The 17,979-nt window shown below is 52.0% G+C and overlaps 1 protein-coding gene across 1 annotated transcript; it reads right to left on the reverse strand.

Annotated features, from left to right (window-relative positions):
* Positions 1 to 1,687: 1,687 nt before the first annotated feature.
* On the reverse strand, positions 1,688 to 14,435 carry WNT5A (Wnt family member 5A). Its single transcript, XM_054216699.1, has 5 exons — positions 13,833 to 14,435; positions 10,345 to 10,478; positions 8,940 to 9,205; positions 3,828 to 4,120; positions 1,688 to 2,229 (listed from the first exon to the last, which is right to left on the reverse strand). Exons 1-5 carry the CDS (start codon positions 13,836 to 13,838, stop codon positions 1,771 to 1,773), a joined length of 1,158 nt encoding a protein of 385 aa, XP_054072674.1. The 5' UTR covers positions 13,839 to 14,435; the 3' UTR covers positions 1,688 to 1,770.
* Positions 14,436 to 17,979: the final 3,544 nt, after the last annotated feature.

Raw genomic sequence — 17,979 nt, forward strand, 5'->3', positions numbered from 1 at the left:
GGGGGAACGCGGATGGTTCAACAAACGACAACTTCCATTTGAAAAACCGGAAAGCGAGGGCCAAATGCAGCACATTCTGGAGTTGGAAGGTGTCTCCTTTCAGCAAGAATCAAGAATGCCCTTAACGTGGGAGTGGAACAGAAGCGACCTCCAGACCAGTATCCGTTCAGGTGCAGCGTGCTGCCTCTACCAACCGCCCAAGAAAGTCCTAAAGCTGGGAAGAGGCTTACTTCTTGGTGATTATCCTTAAAACTTCTGAACGATAAACGCTTTTAAAAAATAATTAAAAACAAATAAAAAACACCCAAAGGTTAGAATCAATCTAAGAACCTGAAGAGATCTGAAAAAGAAAACGGGGGATGAACTGCCCCTGTAATTTAGACGTTTTATTATTTCTTAACCCATTAAAATAGATATGTACAAAAAGCTTTGAACTATCAGACACCAGCAGACCACCGTTCTCCCATATATATGTAACTGCTCGAGTATAGTCTGAACAGTTGTAGTGTATATCTGCAATATATTATCTAAAGCATGTGTATTAAAGACAGAGGATGATAAATTTGGTATTGCTGCAACATTTCATTGAACTATAATAGTTAGTTAATGTTATTAAAATATGAAACTATTGTCTGCTTGAGTGAAAGCGTTCCCAAAGTCTGCAGAAAAAATAAAAAAAAAATCAGTCATTCCAAGAGTGGATATCTAATGATTTATTTTCTCACATAAAATTAGAGGAGTTATTTGTCAAGCTGCGTTTTGAAAGACAGCCAGCTATTACACCATTTTTAAGGCATTTTCAAATTTGGGGAATTCTATTTTCTATGGGCTTTCCGGGCTGGGAGACCGAAACCATTTGGAAGCATCGCAGCTCCCCTCCGCCCGGCCACAGCGCTCCACGCTCAGTAGCGGGGAAGTTCTGCTCTGTAAGATGAGACACCCGAACGTCATAATTAGCTAATAAGGCCAAATTCTGCCTTGAAGAATATTATTCATTCATCAAAGCGGACTTTTTCTTTTTTCTTTTTTTTTTTTTGGTCTCGTTAGGTTCTGGAACCAGACACGGCGACTCAGGAATGGCGCAGTTGAAGCCTTTATGATCCTTTGCTCTTTACCCTCCGACGACATTGCGTACTTAAGCGGGCACATTCAGATATGCAACCGACACCGCACCTCGCGATGAATATACCCCTTATTTACAGAGCCCTAAACGCACTGAACAGCTTTATATTCCCTATTCTGATAACTTCCAGTATCTGAAACTAAAAGTCACGGACAGGTCTGTGTGTTCCTCACATCCATAAGGGTTGTTCTAACATCCCAAGCACATTACATGGTTGCTCTGCCTACTGCACATGTACTATGTCCCATGGGACTAGATTAGGATATGTTGGATTTTCCCCTCAAACTACTCTATTGTTTTTAAGAAAAGTCAATTTTTTTATTTTTTTTTTACTTTGTAAAATAAATATTCTCAGGTTCTCCCCCGTTATTGCCAAAAATATAAGCCGCACACAGTTCTGGGATGGACGCAGAGAGGGTTTCCAGGCACTTCTCTTTGCAACCTTTATACTTATCTTTTTTCTTTCTTTTTCCCCCCTTTCCCCCGCCCCCCCCCTTTTTTTTTTTCTTTTCTTTTTTTCTTTTCTTAAAGAAGACGACAACTCGTTAGACTCTATAAATAAAGTGGAGATAGTCCTGTGGAAAGGGAGAGGGGCCTGCACCCCTTTGCTGGCAGGTGGCCGCAGTTCCCCCCACCTCGTCCGTCCCCTATTTGCACACAAACTGGTCCACGATCTCTGTGCACAACTTGCATTTCACGTAGCAGCACCAGTGGAACTTGCAGTGGCAGCGCTCGCGCTGCACCGTCTTGAACTGGTCGTAGCCCCGGCCGCAGCACATGAGTTCGCAGCCGTCCATGCCCTCCGAGGTCTTATTGCAAAGGCGGCCCTGGGTGCCCAGGGACCCGGTGCTCTCGTTGCGCACGCAGTAGTCGGGGCTGGGATCGATGTAGACCAGGTCGTGGATGGTGGGCGCGTTGAAGCGGCTGTTCACTTGCACCAGCTTGCCCCGGCTGTTGAGTTTCATGGCGGCGGCGCTATCGTATTTCTCCTTCAGGGCATCGCCTACCTTGCGGAAATCGGCAAGCTGCAGCCAACAGGTCTTCAGGCTACAGGAACCGGAGACGCCGTGGCACTTACAGGCCACGTCAGCCAGGTTGTACACAGTCTGGAGGAGCCGGGGAGAGAAAGCAAAAGGGATGATGAAAGATTAGCACGGCTGTGAAAGCATTTATTCCCCTCATTTCCTGCCCTCTGTCGCATTCCCGCTCGGCCCTCCACAATATTCGCCCCAGCATATATATAGCTCGTCCCTCCTGCAATACGCTGGGAAGGGCGAGCGAGGGGACACGCGCGCACCCCCAGCACCCCCGTTAGCCGGCAGAGCCGGGGGAGCTCCCTCCAGCCTCCCCCCACGGCAGAGACAGCGGCACGGCCCGCACACGGCCCGGCCGGCAGCATCGCTCGGGCTGCAGTCAAATGGTAGGAATTCGCTTTCAGGCCAGCAAAGGATTTTGCCGTTTCATTGAGAAATGTAAAACATCCCTGTATTTTCTATCTGAGTTACTCTCTCTATTGATCTCTGCTTGAGGCTGCAATTAGGGAAAGAGTTAAGATTCCTCTTGCTCCTGGCTCAGCTGCAGCTGATTGTCTGCTCTTGGCTCGGCATCCTCCTCCTGTCCCAAATACTGCTCTGCATGAGAGACTTCATCCAAGAAGAAACCCCCAAACACCTATGGGTGGGAGACAGAGCTACACAGCAATATCCTCTTTACAAAGCTTTGGCAGGGAAATATCAGTCATTTGCCCTGTACAAATAGAAATAAGAGTCTGTTGACACTGCCCCAAAAATCCTGGGGTCTGACACATTAGATGATACTGTAGACAACTTCCACCCAGCAGTTAGAGAGAGTCTTAATGCTGCCAAATGGCACTGCAAAGATGCGGCTGAGGAAGGAAAAAACTGCTCTACGCTCCATAAGCGACTGTGAAAGTGTCATTTTTCTTCCTGCTAATAGTAAATTGGCCTGTCCACTGCTTGCAGACACCCTCCTCTCACATTTAAATACTATTAATTTTCAATTATCTTTCATCCTTCTTCACCTTAGAACACAAGTGTAAAGTCTCCAGCCGACTATTTCTGGCACTTCAAGCTCTAGGAAAATAATGATTTTGGCTCTTCACATTCAGACTATTAAAAAAAAGAAAAGTTTACACCCATTCATTTAAGGCATTTTTAAGATTAAAGAAACCATAAAGACATGTTTAACCACAGAAGACCGTGTTTTCTAATAACATGGAGGAGCTTTTCACATCCTCTTGAAGCAGGGAAAAGAAAAAAAAAAAAAAGTCAGAACAATCCTGCGGCACAATTCCAGCCTGGGAAGCCCAGCGCGTCCCTCCTCCCTCCAACGCACACTGTCCTGGTTGGAAATACAAACTCATAAAATTCTGTTCTACAGAGAATCCACAACGAGCAGGGCACTTTAATGAGATGAGCAGGGCACGGAGAGAAACACAACACGCTTTGGTGCCGGTCCTCCCCCATGGGGACGGCAACGCGGCTGTCAACCAGGAGCAACACAAATTCATCCACTCCCCCACCCACCTACACCCCGTACGTGCCGTTTTCTTGGGTTTCGCATGGAAACAGAGGCAAGCCTTGGTGGCTGGTCACCGCCCAGCGCCGCCCCGTGTCCCGCAGTGGCACACCTTGGGAGGGCCATGGATGGGGCCAGAGGGACGTGGTGTTTTGCGGCCACTTACTCTTCTCCCGGCCTCGTTGTTGTGCAGGTTCATCATGATGCGGGCGCTCTCGTAGGAGCCTCTCTGGTAAACTCTCTCGCGCTCCCGGGCATCAACGAACTCCTTGGCGAAGCGGTATCCGTATTCGATGTTATCCCCGCAGCCACCCCAAAGCCAGTCCCGGGGCAAGTCCTTGGGCCGCGCTGCTCGGCTGCAGCCGCAGGAGGAGAGCTCGCCCTCCCGGCAGGCACGGCTCATGGCGTTGACCACCCCGGCCGCGCTCACCGCGTAGGTGAACGCCGTCTCCCGGCTGCCTGCGTGGGAAGACAAGCGGTGTTAGGGAAGAGCCCGCGCCCACCGCTCCCTGCCCGCCGACGAGCCGGGAGGGCAAAGGCTCTCCAGGAGCCACCAAAATTCATCCGCCTACTACAAGGTAGAGTAACCCTGAACCACGCTCCTCAAAGCGTCTTCCCTCTGAAGAAACCAAGCGAAACCAATCCGTTAGGGCACACGAGGTGTTTGTGAAGAGCAGGGCACGCTTCTCATCCATGCTGGTGAAAGCCTGGAGGAGGACACGGGGAGGAGGTGAATCGGGGCCGGAGCACGACGCCAGCGGGGCCGAAGGAACCGTGCCTGCGTGTGAGGGGCGGGAAGGGAAACGGCCTCCCTGTCCTTCAGAAAAAAAGAGATGTTAAATACAACTTTAAAAAGCCTGGCTCTTAAATTACTACTTCTCAAACATGATTTATCTACTTCCCCCACTTTTTCCAATTTATTTAAAGTCACAGCGTTTTACAAAGCCTCCCGGTATCAAAAGAAATGCGCAGCAGAATAATACACAGCTTTTCACCCTACGCATAAGCCAGGCACTTCTGGAGGAGGCTATTTAAAACTAACGACAACCTGGGCTGTTTATTATCTGCCACTCCAGCTCATGTGAATATGGCAAGTGAGTCCATGGACAATCATCTTTACAAATTACAGGGAAGAAAAAACCCTTGGCACAAAGCGGCCTTGAAGGTTTTCTCCTACATCTGGTGCCCTTAAATGGAAATTGAAAACCTCAAGTTCCAAACTTTCAGAAGAAAAAGCTGCAATACCCACAATGCAAGATACGGCCACGTATCATCCTCTTGACAGTATCTAATCCCACCTTGATTTAGAGCCTGACTTCCCCTATTGCTTTTCTAAGGGAGCCACAAGTTCTGACTACAACTAGAAAAGCTTTCAAACAAACAAACAAACAAACAAACAAACAAAAAAAAACCAACCACAAAACTTGCACCAGAGACCCCACTTGAAATTTGGTTTTCAGCTTAAGAGACAGCATCCCACTGGGTCTTTTCCAAGCGAGACTCCCAGAATGACTGGGAATAGACTAAATTTTTTTTTTCCTATTTATATGAGTCAAGTTTTATTCCCAGTCTTTAGTCCAATCCATACATCCAAGCTAGGTTTTCAACTTGATTTTACAAGATTTCTCTTAGGGAACAACATGGGCCTCGGTAAAAATCAGGGCTTTAAGAGGCTGCGTTTTGGACCTGCCATACGTATCTAGGCAGAAACTCTTTGTACAAGACCCACCATAACAGGTCAAATCTAACAGGAGCTTTTGAGCACTTCTGGAACATAATTAATTTGCAGTCTTGTCCGTGTTTAACACCAAGATGACACCACGCTCAGAGCAGCTTTGATAATATAACAGCCGTCACCCACTCCATTAATTTTAGTAATAGATGCTGGTTTTAAATGGGAAAAATCAGAAGTCTTCTGTTCGGAAAGATCAGATTTAAGGAAGATGAGAAGCGCTTTGCTCCCTTAGGCGCAATGGTCCGTTCTCCCAGACACCTGCTCGTGGAAGCGCTCACAGCAAATACGGCAGGAAGGGCTGCGGGAGCCGCCTTCCCAGTTACAAGAGATTTGCCTTTGTGCGGTGACTTACGCCTTGCATTCACTGCAAACTATAGCAGGGGGAACCTCATACAGATTTTAATGTTCCCGTTTGTTCTGTAACACACATTTTTGGATTAATTCCTTAAGCAAAATTTCCACTAGATTGAGAGGAAAGAAACGTGGTCTGCTTCGGACCACAGGACTTGCCTCTTCCGTTCTGTTTTATTCTTTTTCATGTTTAGTTAGCTCATGCTTTCACATGGTTAACTACGCTGTTTATTGCGGGATTTAAACTCGTAAAGCTGACTTTTTTTGACTAGTTTTCATTATTATCCTGGAGCATATTTTAAAGAACTTAGTGAGAAGGAAAGGCTGGGGTATGGAAAGAAGAGGTGCCTCCCAGGTTCCCTCCTTGAACATTTAGGCAAATTATAAAATAGCATCAGCTGCCGAAGCAGATTTCAGGCCCCCGCCGGTTGCAAGCCAACGCTGCCTCAAGCCATCGACCCCAGGAACACAGTAAGAGTGATGGTTCCACATGGATGAGTTACTCTGAATTTTTTTTTTCCCCTGTAAGACTTTAGGCACAACCGTGCTTTCCTTCACCGTCAAACATAGCGGCCTTTTCCCACAGTCCAGCATTTCTCCCTGTTGTAGCCATGGCAAGGAAACACACATTCCAAACACGTTTGAGTCCCCTCTCTCCCATATATATAAAACATAGAAATGGAACTGTTCAATACACATAGGCTGTAGGAAGCCACCCACAGAGCAAGGAGCTGAGCTTTACACTTGATATGAATAAGTCTGCAAGAACAGAACGATTTTTTTTATATACCTGAACACAGGATACAAAATGCTCTTTGTCTTCTATTTTTTAAAGCATTCAGCATCGGGCAGCAGGCATGAATAAACTGGACCCCAACCACACTGAGCTGTTTCGGGGAGGATCCAGTTATTTTATTTTATTATGTTAGCACTTCTTCGCTGTTTTTGAAGGCCAAGCGCGGCCAGCCCGGGGCCAGCCACAAAGCCAGGAGATGGCGCAAGGCGGCGAAGGCAGCCAGGACCACGGCCTGACCTGGGAACCAGCAGCAAAGGAGAGCAGTGGAGAACAAAAGCCCTAAAATTTTGCAGTTCAATAAGCCACAGAGCAAGTTTCCAAACCCAATGCTAGGTTTATTTGTACAGCTTTAGCTAACTTTGCAGGATAAATCCTGGAAGAAAGACTGTCCATTTATACAGCGGGGTAATTACTGTGCTGTCAGTCAGTGCTTTGCCCAGGCGCCCAACGACAGCGCGTCGTCAGCTCCGGCGACAAAACCCTCCCAAACTCCGTGTGCTCTGAGCCTGACTACCATCTTCTCATGCCGGGGAGAGGAAGGAGTATCTGATGGTCCCCGCCAAGCCAGGGGACGGCGGGCTGAAGAAAAATTGAATCGGGCTCTGAAAGTACCCGTCTTTCCTTCCACTCAGAGGAACAGCAACTGGTCATGACCAAAGATCGGCATGAAATAATACAACTGTTACCCACAACACCTTTCTTGTTCTCGGTGAATACACTCTTTAGGCTCTTTAACTTGAATATGGCTATTAACCTCGCTTCCATCTGCAATTAGAATAAGTGGCTTAATTACATGATGAATTGCTGTGCAGACATCAGCTAATACAGCCATACTCAGCAGAAGGGCGCGGCAAAGTTATTTAACTTGAAAGAAAGCACCTTTAAATAGATCTGTCATACTTGGGGAGGGCAGAAACGTCTATTACGGAGACAGACACCACAAATCACGGGCCCAATCCTGTGCATTTCTTCACACCAACAGTCCCCTTGAGCTAATTTTCACTTGCTTGGATCATAAATAAAGGCTCAAGGATGAAGGCCTAAATTTTAAACAGGTTATTTTTTTGACATTTGTTGGATTATTAGGACAGAAAGGTGTATGGGAAAAGTTTTCTTTCACGTTTCATGTGCTTTTAGACTTTTGCTCGGCTAGGGTAAAAAAACCAAACTCTATGGGGAGGTTAATACTGTGCTTGCAAAGAGCCTAGGCAAGGATCTTTATCTCCCATCAGCTGTTCCGATTAGGTACTTCTACGCAACAGATATTTTTCTATTTGTCTGACAATCTCCAAATAAAAACTTCTTTTAACAAAAATCGAGACCAAATGTGAATTGGTGTATTCCTTCAACCTTAACCGGAGTTAGCCCATTTACAGATAAACCTAGCTCGAGTCTGATTTTAAAACTGCATTTTTTTGAAGCAGGACGGAAAAATGCTGCCATAAAAGCTTTACTCTACATCTCCAACTAAAAGGCACTGCTGAATTTGTCAGTGTACTCATCACTACACAAAAACAGCTGTCACCCAGGAAAACAGGCGGTTTTCAGTTGCTTACACAGAATCAGCAGTCTGACTTGGGGAAGTCGGAGGAAGGTTTCACCATGGATCCAGTTCAACAGCACTGGTTAAAATTTTGCCAATGACTTTAAAATACGACGAGGCCCTTAAACGACAGTAAAGGCAGGCAGCACGTGCGCACTGGAGAAGCACATTTCAAAGAGGATCTGATAGGGAAAGGGTTGGGTGGCCACCAAATTGCGATGAGACGTTAAACAGGAATCTCTCTCTCTTCAACAGCGATGTGATTACATTAAATGCGAGTTACAAGGGCGATCACACATTTTGTCCCCATAGAACTCGTTTTATAAAAATTACCCTGCTACATTCTTTTTAACATAAATCTACCTTTCTCAAAAAGAGAAAAAAGTTACCATAGCTGGAAAAAAGCAAGAAGGAATTGCCTATAAACACTAATAGACAGAGCAGCAATTTTCAGTTAACCTCCAGACCAACAGCAATGTATTACGCAGCCGCTAACTGTGGATCTAGACATGGACATCTTTAATTGTACAAGACGCTGCTGTTTTTAATTCTCTTAGGTTGCCTTCATTTTGTCTCAGGTTTTCTAAAAGGAGATTTCAGGGCCGCGTTTTCCTTTCTCCTCTGTTCCCATATGCAAATATGTATATTTCTACTTTGTTTTCCAAGACACATGGCTGGACAGTGGTGGGAAATCACCTCCAGCTAAAAGTAATTCAAATCCTTTGCCAACTTTTAGAAACACTTGATCGTACGCAGTGCTCAGCAAGAACCTGGCAAGAGTTTCAAGTGCAGAACAGTACGTGCCATACATATCCTTAGACAAGAGTTTAATCACAAAGATGTCGCTTCCTACCTATCTGCATGACTCTGCCAAAAACAGAGTTGTTGTCCACAGTGCTGCAGTTCCATCTTCTATGTCTGAACTGATACTGGCACTCCTTAATGCCCGTCTTTGCACCCTCTCCAATGAACTGCATGTGGTCCTGATACAACTGGCAGAGTTTCTTCTGTCCTTGGGAAAGCCCTGCTAGCTGGCTACAGAGTGGCTGGGCTCCTATGATATATACCTCTGACATCTGAACAGGGTTCATGGGGTTCATAGGGTTCATCCCTAAAGACCTGCATAAAGAAAGATTTGGATTAATAAAGAGAAGACTCAAAAAAAAAAAGTCTGTAAATCCCAAACAAAACCGTATCTTACACACGTGTATACAACTCGTTTTGCTAAGAGGTGAGAAAAAACCCCACTTAAATACGAAACTTTTGTTTTTAGAGACAGCACAGAACAGAAGTTGCTCGTTCCCATCCATGTGGTCGCCACCATTCATTAGGGACTGCAGTAAGACGCAGACCTGGAAGCCTTGCATCTAGGCAGCCCTTTGCCAACTTAAATGGACGTCGTAAAAGTAACAGAAGCTCCAAACAACTGCAAGGCCAGAAAAATAAATAAAGCAAAACCAAAAAAAGCCCCCCAAACCCCGATTTATTTTAACACACTTTTTAGATTTAAGTCTGGATTTTTCAATCTGTTCTACCATAAACAAAAGGGGAAACTTTTAACAAGCCAGAAGTTAGAAATTTGCTACAAACTACTTCTAGCTTCTTCCAAACGACACAAAAAACACAGAGGCAAGTATAGTCACTGTAAACAAAATCAACTTTGTTTTCTTAATTCCTAAAGTGCTCTTCACATGATACATTTCAATTAAAAAGTAGCCATTAATCTGAAAAGGATCACTTGAAACAGCAGAGAAGCACCTATTTCAAGAACTCCCAACATCGTACACTATACAGAAACAGGTAATCTGCCAAGGCAGAAATGTATTTCTTTGTAACAAAATACATTCATCAACATTTCAGTTATAGAGAAGTTCAAACCGAAACTTTTAATAAAAGTTTTTACTTGTAAATCAGCATTCTCTCCCACATATGCAAAATTTCAAATCTAAGGGAGTTGAAATTACTCTTATTTTAAAAGAGAAGCAATTCTAGTAATTTAAGGATGATCAAATCCATAGAAAATCTACTGCACAGCATTCAAAAAACTGAATTTAACAACACGAAACGTTGCACATTTATACTTATTCCAGAGACCCGTTCATTTTACTACACAACGTATTACAACTAAAACATTACTCCCCTGCCGTCTCGTTCGTGCCGTACTCCCTCGGAAACAAAGTACATCAGAAGTAAATAGACATTTAATCAAGCAAATCTTGACACCCCCTTTTAAAACCAAGTCGATACGAGATGCTTACCACCAAGAGCTGGCTTCTATTACAACCTGGGTAAAAGAGGAGAAAATGGCCAGAGCCACTACGAGGTACTGAGAAGCCATTGTACTGCCAACTGTCCCCAAAGCACCTCCTTGGATTAATACTGCAGTGGATTTCTAGAGGGGGGAGAAAAAGGAGCAGATTGTTTATTGCTTCTCAGACCATTTTCGAGCATTCAAGTTTAAACAACGGAAGTATCCGGGCCCCTTTTAACTTGACTCTGACTCGCCTGCCCTTCTCCCCGCCGCGGCTCTGGTGCCAGACGCAGGCACGTCGCGGCTCCCGCTCCACCGGGCAAAACCCACCCACGCACCCCCCACCCCCCCGCGGACACCGCCTTCGCGGGGCGGCCGCAGCACCCACCCGCGCCCGCCGCCCCCGGCCCGCCGCTCCCCGCGACGCGACGGGACCGCGGCTCCGGACGCGGGGGACCCCATCCCCGCACCCCGCCCGGCCACCCCCGCTGCCCCGGGGGGGCTACCGGCGACCCGCGGGCCCCGGGACGGGCATTACCCCATCGCTCCCCGCTCCGGAGCCGACATCGCGGACGCGAAACGCTGCCGGCTGGCTAAAGGCGGCTTCAGGTTTGCACAGCGAGCCCGAGCGGGAAGGCGCGGGGGGGAGGCCGGTGCCACGAAGGGGTCGGTGCCGCGGTGGGGGGGCCCGGCGGCTCCCACCCGGGGACGATGGGGCCGGTGCTCGTCCTCCCCAGCCGGGCGGGGAAGGCGCTCCCCGCCGCCCCCTAAACCATCCCGCCGCAGCCGCCGCCCGCTCTCCGCGATCGCCGAGGCAGCCCCGAGCTCCGCGCTGACAGCCCCGACGGCAGCCCCCGGGCCCCGCCGGGGTCGGTACCGGCCCGGGGAGGTACCGGGAGCGACAAGGAGCGGCTCCGCGTCTCCACCCGGTCCCCGCAACAACCGGGCTGCCCTCTTGGAAGTCAAACGCTTCCCCCAACAGGTCCCGCGATCACCGTCTGCGTCCTCACACGGGACTCTTTAACTTGCTAACCAGTGCCATTCACGGTTTTTTATTTCCCCTCCCCTCGGAAGGGGGGGGGGGAAGAAAAGAAAAAAAAAAAAGACATTTCGACACTTGGGGGCTCCCTATTCATTCTCAAAAAGCCCTTAATGCTGAATTGAAGGTGCTCTTAATCCTAATTTATTTCTGTTTGCGAAGGGTCGGGAGGAGAGGACCGATGGCAGCGCGGCGGCGGGCAGCGGGCCCGACACGGAGCCCGCCCGGAGACCCGCGGGGAGCCGCGGTCAGCGGGGGGGCCCGCAGGCGTGCGGGTGCGGGGCACCGCGCCGCCCATCGCCACCGCGCCGGGGCCGCAGCCCCGGGGGCGAAACCTCCCCTCGCCCCTGGCCGCCTCCTGCGGGTTAAATACCTCCTGCCCGGGGGGAGACCCCCAGTTCCTCACAGCTGGGGGGGAAGGTGAATGGAGGCCGGTCTCCCGCTGCAGAAAGAGCCCGTCCGGTTTGGACGGGATCAATCCCGGGAAAGATGCGAAAGCCGAGGGCGTGTTAAGCGCGGGACGAGGCGAAGCAAGGTGTGCCAGGAGCTGGCGGCGACACCCAAAAGCCTGCCTGTTGTTTTGGTTTGTTTTGTTGTTTTTTTTTCTTTCATCTGTTAGTTCTTAAAATCATAACAATAAAGAAGTGTCATGGAACCGCCGGAGCCCCGAGGAGGCCGGAGACGCCGGTGCCCAACCGGGACCCCAACAGAAGTGCTGCTTCCCGGCCCAGCAGCGGGCCCGGTGCACGCCGAGCCGCCCCAGCGGGGCGAGCGGCCGGGGCCCGCCGGTGGCCGCCGCACCGCGAGGAAGGGGGCGGTGACCCCGGGGCCAAAGCCCCTCTGCCCCGCTCAAAGGGCCCGGGTGCCTCCGCCCGGGCCCGGCCGCCACCAGCGCCGCATCGGGCCGGAGCCCCGGCGGCCCCCGGGGGGCTGTGCCGCCCCGCTCCCAACAGGGGGCGGCCTCGGCCGGGAGGCGACGGGGACGGGCGGCTGCTGCCCCTCCGACGGCACCTCCCGCCCCTCATCATCGCTCTCATCGCCCTCCGCGTCCCCCTGACACGGAGCTGCGTGGCGAGGCGGGAGGAGGCACCTGCGCCCGGGGGGGGACCAGCCCCTCCAGCCCGTCCCTTCTGCACGCAGCGGCTGACAAGCCGCCGTCAAAAACAAAACAAAACAAACAAAACAAAAAAAGACAGACAGACTCGCCGGCAGCATGGCAGCATTGGCTATCAGGAGTGTGAGGCACCATTTTCAACTTTGTAGGGCCGCGGAGATTGGTTTTTGGTATTTAATGCACCCCATGCGGAGCCCGCGCTCTTTGCCGAGATGAAAAGGGAGGTTTTTACAGATCCTGCAGCCGCGGGATCGCCTGTGATCCTGTTTTACACGGGGTGTCTGGAAAGCCTGCGAAGGCATCTGGTTTTCTAGGAGCACTACCTGCGGGAAAGCGGCATCCAGAGCCCCGGCTCCGGGGGGCTGTAAACCGCGGCGGCCTCCGCGGGAGGCGCAGCGGCTCCGCGGGGATCCCCCCGGCCGCCCCCTGCTCCCCGCTGCGGCTTCACATCCATTTTGGACGGGCGAGCCCGGGTTTCACGTTTGCAGAGCAAGGCGCTGGCTGGGTCCCCAGCCCCGCTCTCTCCTACCGGCGAGGCGGAGGGGGGGCTCCGGGGGGGTTACGGCGCACCTCCGTCCTTCCCTCCGCGCCAGCTCCGGCCGGGGAAGAGCCTCGCTCCTCGGCCCAACTGAACTCTCCGTGACCCTCCGAGCGCAACCGATTTAGCATACAATTGACAATTAAAAACAAACAAACAACAAAAAGCCAACAGCCTTTCCAACATGGAGTCCTCGCAGCGCCAAGGGGACCCCGAGGAGCCGCGCTCCTCCGCTCTGACCCAGGCGGGACCCTCTGCAGATGCAGAGTGATAATCTCCAGAAACTGAGAATAAAATTAAAAAGGAGGGAGGGGGTGTGTGTGTGGGGGGGGACTGACTCCGGGTCCTCCGCTGGCCCCCAGCCAGCTCTCCTTAAAGGTACAGGCCACCATTAGCGCCGACGTTGTGCTCCTCCATAGCCATCCTCCTCGGGAAAGTTTGGGAAGTTTGGAAAGATGTCTTTAAACTCGCGTTAGGAGCCGCTGCCAGAAAGATGCACCGGGACGCGGCGGGCAGAGCGAGCCCAGCAAGTGTCCCTGCGGCAGGCAGTCTCTCTTCGGGGGGGAAATTTAAAAAGAGAAGGAAAAAAGAAAATAAAGGAGCTTTTTTTTTTTATCCAAGCGGGGAGCAGCGCTCTCCGCGGTGGGTGAGAGCGGAGAGGTGGGAGCGCCCGGCGGCAGCCCGGGGAGGAGAGGGCCGCCCCGCGGCCGGGGACCCGCGCCCCGCCAAGGTGCTGCCCACCCTGCGCGCCCGCGGAGGCAGCGCCCTGCGGCGCGGAGGGACCCGCGCCCCGCGCGGACTCACCTCCATTGCCGCGGGATCACCGAGCGAGAGCAGCCAAGTAATCCAAGCAGAGCAGGAGGAGAAAGGGCGAGGCGAAAGTAAAATCCTGGATCGCGGGAGCCGGGCGGTATCCTCCCAGGCAGCGGACGGCGGCGGCTGCCGGGGGAGCGCGGGGGCCCGCGGAGCTGGCGGGGGGCGGCGGGCGAGCGGTCGCTCTGTCCGGCGTGGGCTGAGCGTGTCCGACTGCGGAGCGGGGCACCAGTGCAGCCTTCTTTCCAAGGTCCATCAGCAATCGCAGTAATTAGGGCTTTCCACCACCAGAAGAAGAAGGAGGCAAAAAAAAAAAAAAGGAAAAAAAAAAAGCCAACCCAACACACGCACACAGCGCCCGTGGGCGTGATTGTGCGGAAGCAAATAAAAATCTTCACAAGCGGCGGCGAAAGCGCCGCGGGCGACGATCCGTCCCACCAGCCCAGGTGGTGCCGCCGCGGGGCTCCCCGCGCTCCCACCCGGCCCCCGGCAGCGCTCGGGCCGCCGGCGCGGCCCCTCCGCGACTCGGCGCGGACCGGGCAAGGCGGGGGGGGGGACGGGGGACGAGCGGAGCTGAGCGGGCACAGGGCTCCCCCCTGCCCGCCCCCCTTCACTTGCTTAAAGGCTGGGCGGTGCGGAGCCGAGCGTCCGCGGCTGCAGAGCCATCCTGGGGCTGGCTCCCTCCATTTTACACAGAGAAGAAAAAGCCAAAAAAAAAAAAAAAAGCCCAACAGAAAAAGAAGTTTCTGCACACCGGGGAAGGGGGCGGGGGGGGGGGGCCCTGTGCACGCGTGTGTCTGTCTCACGGGGCGACTGATCCTGCAAGGCGTTTAGGGGCAGGGGGAGGGGAGAAGTCCGGGGCTTCAGGAGCGGCGGGTCCCCCAATCCATCGCTGGCAGAGCCACACAGCGCCCGGGAGCAAGTTACGCGCGGGAGGGCGAGCCGGAGCAGACGGCGTCGCGCTGCAGCCGACCCTTCCTCGGCGGGGCTCAGCCCCCCGCCCGCTGCAGCCGGCCCGGCTCCCCCCGTGTCTCTCCCTCGCTCCTCTTCACCCCACTGCTTAAAACTGTTCAAAAAAAAAAAAAAAAAGGAGGAAAGAAAGAAAAAAAAAAAAAAGTTGGAGAGCCAACGGCAGCTGAAAAACTTTCTCGGCAGCGCATGCGCCCGGAGCCGACCTATTGCAGCCTGGGCTGGATTTTAAAGCTGTACGGCAGCGAGCGGGACCCCGCCGCAGCCCCGGGGCGGGCGGGGGGCGGCCGGGCTCCGCGGTGGCGGCGCGTCCCGTCGCGGGCAGCGCTCCCGCCGGCCGACCCCGCGTCGCCGGGGCCTCTTCGATGGCCAAACCCGGCGTGAGACACACACACACTCACACACACCCTTAACACAAACCTCGCAAACGCCGGCCCCGCGGGGGCTCCCCCTCGCATACATGTGCGTGCAATGTGCGGCGCACATGGCCGCGCCGGGGGGGCTGCTCCAGCATTCCTGGCGGGTGCCTCATTGGACAAGCCGCCTTTACCGCATGCTCCGGGACGCGGGAGGCGGCCGCCTCTGCCGCCTGCCAAGCGCTGGGGGACGGAGCGGGCTGGACGGTTTGGGTCCCTCCTGCTTCAGCGTCTTTTTTTTTTTTTTTTTTTTTTTTCCCCCGCTGTAAATTTGGCAAGCTGTTGACAAAACTGTTTGGGTTAAATCATGTAAGACCCAATGGGCGCTACGGGGGGGGTGGAGGGGGGCGCTTCGCGGACCCTTTGTACTTCAGAGTGGTTTCCCCGCTCTGCAGTGCTCAGCCAAAGGTTTTTTTATTGCACATCTCAATGCACCCAAGCACAGGAAATGGGAGCGTTCCCCCAGCCGTGCCGTAACTCCGCATTATTTCCCTTGTACGCGACTGCGGGTCCACGGGGGGATGCGGGGAAGGGGAGGGGGCACATTATCAAAGCAACCCTGGGAAATCCAAACAGGCTGTGCGAGAGCAGCTCCGCTATCAATAAATGCATTCACTCCTTCAAAGCCCTTCCAGTGCAAATAAAAACCCCTTCAGGAGCCCAACGCGGGGGAAAGGCACATCTCGGCCGGCCTGAGCCCCGCTCCCGCCGCTCGCCCGCCCCGACGGGGCGCTGCCCGCCAGGTAAGCGCATCCTCCGGCAGCAGCGCCTGCTGCGCGCTCGCCCCGACCGCCCACCGGGCAACCCGCCCTCCTCCAGGCCCCGATCGCCACCCTCCCCGCCTCTGCCCACCGCCCCCTCCGTCGCTCTGCCCGGGGAGGCCGAACGCGCCGTCGGGGCCGCCGAGAAGGGGGCGCCCGGCTCCGGGAGGCGAGGAGCCGGCGGCTCGGGCCGCGGGTGCGCAGGCGGGGAGCGGGACGGCGTGGGAAGGGGGGACGTAAAGGCATCGCGGAGCCCCCCCGCGCTCCGGGGGCGGGCGATCTGCCGGGGACCCTGCGCGCCCCCGCCGGCACCTGCCCGCCCCGCCGGGGCCCGGGGCCGCAGCATCGCTCCCGGCGGATTTATTAATTTCCTCCCGGATAGCCGGGAGCCTTTCCATGAGGCATCCTCACAGCCCGGGCTGCGGTTCATTCCTCGGGACGGCTGGTGAGGAATTTATAAATTAGGTGCAGGAATAAAGGGGTTGTTCGTTCCTTTTAGGAAGACCAACCTTAGTTTTATGCCTAGTAAATAATATTTTATTGCCTTTGGTTTACTGTGGCATTTCAATTATCCCCTTTAGGAGTCTGCAAACTGCGTGGGTTAAAGGTCATTTCTCAAATCACTAGAATTAGTAAAGAATAGCAGAAAACTGTAAAAAGGGGAGGAGCCGTGCAGTAAAACAAGAAAGATCGCCTGGAATAAACTAATAAAGAGCCCCGAGCTGTTTACCTCTCGCATTTGTGTTCCCGAATGATGTTTATCATCATGTAATTGCATAATGTCATCAGGCACAGGAAAACGCCTGGCCCAGGACGATCAATGCAGGCAGGGCTGGTGGCAGCAGCTTGGCAACAGGCGAAGCCAACACCAGATCATTTTCGTTGCCGGGATTCCTACTCCTTGCTTTTAAAAAGAAAACTGAACAGGGAATTTATAAATCACGGGCAAATTTTCAAGCCATGGCGCACAGAAGTGGAAATAAAGGGCAGAAATCCAAACATCCTGCAAGGCTTTAAGAATTTTAATTTCTCCTCGCTATTTAAAACAGCTGGGTGAAGCTAGAGGGGGCAGGAGGGAGAAGTATTGACAATGCTACAGGCGTTCGTGCTGCCCAAGCTTTTGTTTTCCAGGTTTGCTGGTGATGGAGCTCTTATGTTAACCGGGCAGTTGATCCGGTGTGCTTTACTGCTAACATCGAGGTGTTTTCTGGAGGAGAAAAAAAAAATGCCCAGAGTAATGTAATAGGAAGTGGAAAGATATCGTTGAATGTCCAAACAGCAGAACTCCAAACAGCAATTCTGCAGGATTTTAGAGGTGAAGGTCTGGTATAGCTCTACAATTCTCTATTAGACAGAAATAGATTATTTCTGGTCTTTTAGACGTGTTTCTGCCATTTTTCCACAGAATAATGCATTTTAACAAAGGACTAGTCACATGGGAATATTGCATGCATGTGTTCATTTCATCGTGTAGTGCTGGGTGATTTATATCTTTACACCTTGGCCAACGGCAAAGATGCAGTCAGAGGCCGATAGGCACGGGTTCCCATCATGAGGAACCCATTTGGGAAGCAGAACTTTCGAGGGAAGAAGGTATTTTCCTGTATGTCTTTTTAGTTCATCATGGCATTTGAATATATAATATGGGAATTATTACACATACTGCAGGGAACCTCTGTGAAGGCGTAGCCCACCTGCGGCTGCTTCAGTTTACTATGCCTAGTGGATCTGCATAAGTGATCTAAGCCATACTTAGTACCATAACGACCATTTGACGGATCAAGTGTGTCATGTTATTTTGAACACATAACCAGCACGTTTACTCCAGGGATAACTTTTTTTTTTTAAGCTCCAAGGGACTTAGATGTGACTGCCTTGAAATCATAGATGCACTTTCCTAAGGCTGTTTTCTTTCCTAAAACATGCTGTTGCTTTCTTCTACAGACCATCCTGTCATCCAAAAGATGGCTAAACTACAAAAGAAATGCCAAA

Source organism: Rissa tridactyla, chromosome 10 (genome assembly GCF_028500815.1).
Source record: "Rissa tridactyla isolate bRisTri1 chromosome 10, bRisTri1.patW.cur.20221130, whole genome shotgun sequence".
NCBI lineage: Eukaryota > Metazoa > Chordata > Aves > Charadriiformes > Laridae > Rissa > Rissa tridactyla.

Coding starts and splice junctions, on each gene's coding strand:
- WNT5A (XM_054216699.1), bottom strand. Junction 9,206..10,344: donor ATAGAAGCCAGCTCTTGGTG/GTAAGCATCTCG, acceptor TTCTTTATGCAG/GTCTTTAGGGATGAACCCTA. Junction 2,230..3,827: donor ACAACGAGGCCGGGAGAAGA/GTAAGTGGCCGC, acceptor CGGCTCCTCCAG/ACTGTGTACAACCTGGCTGA.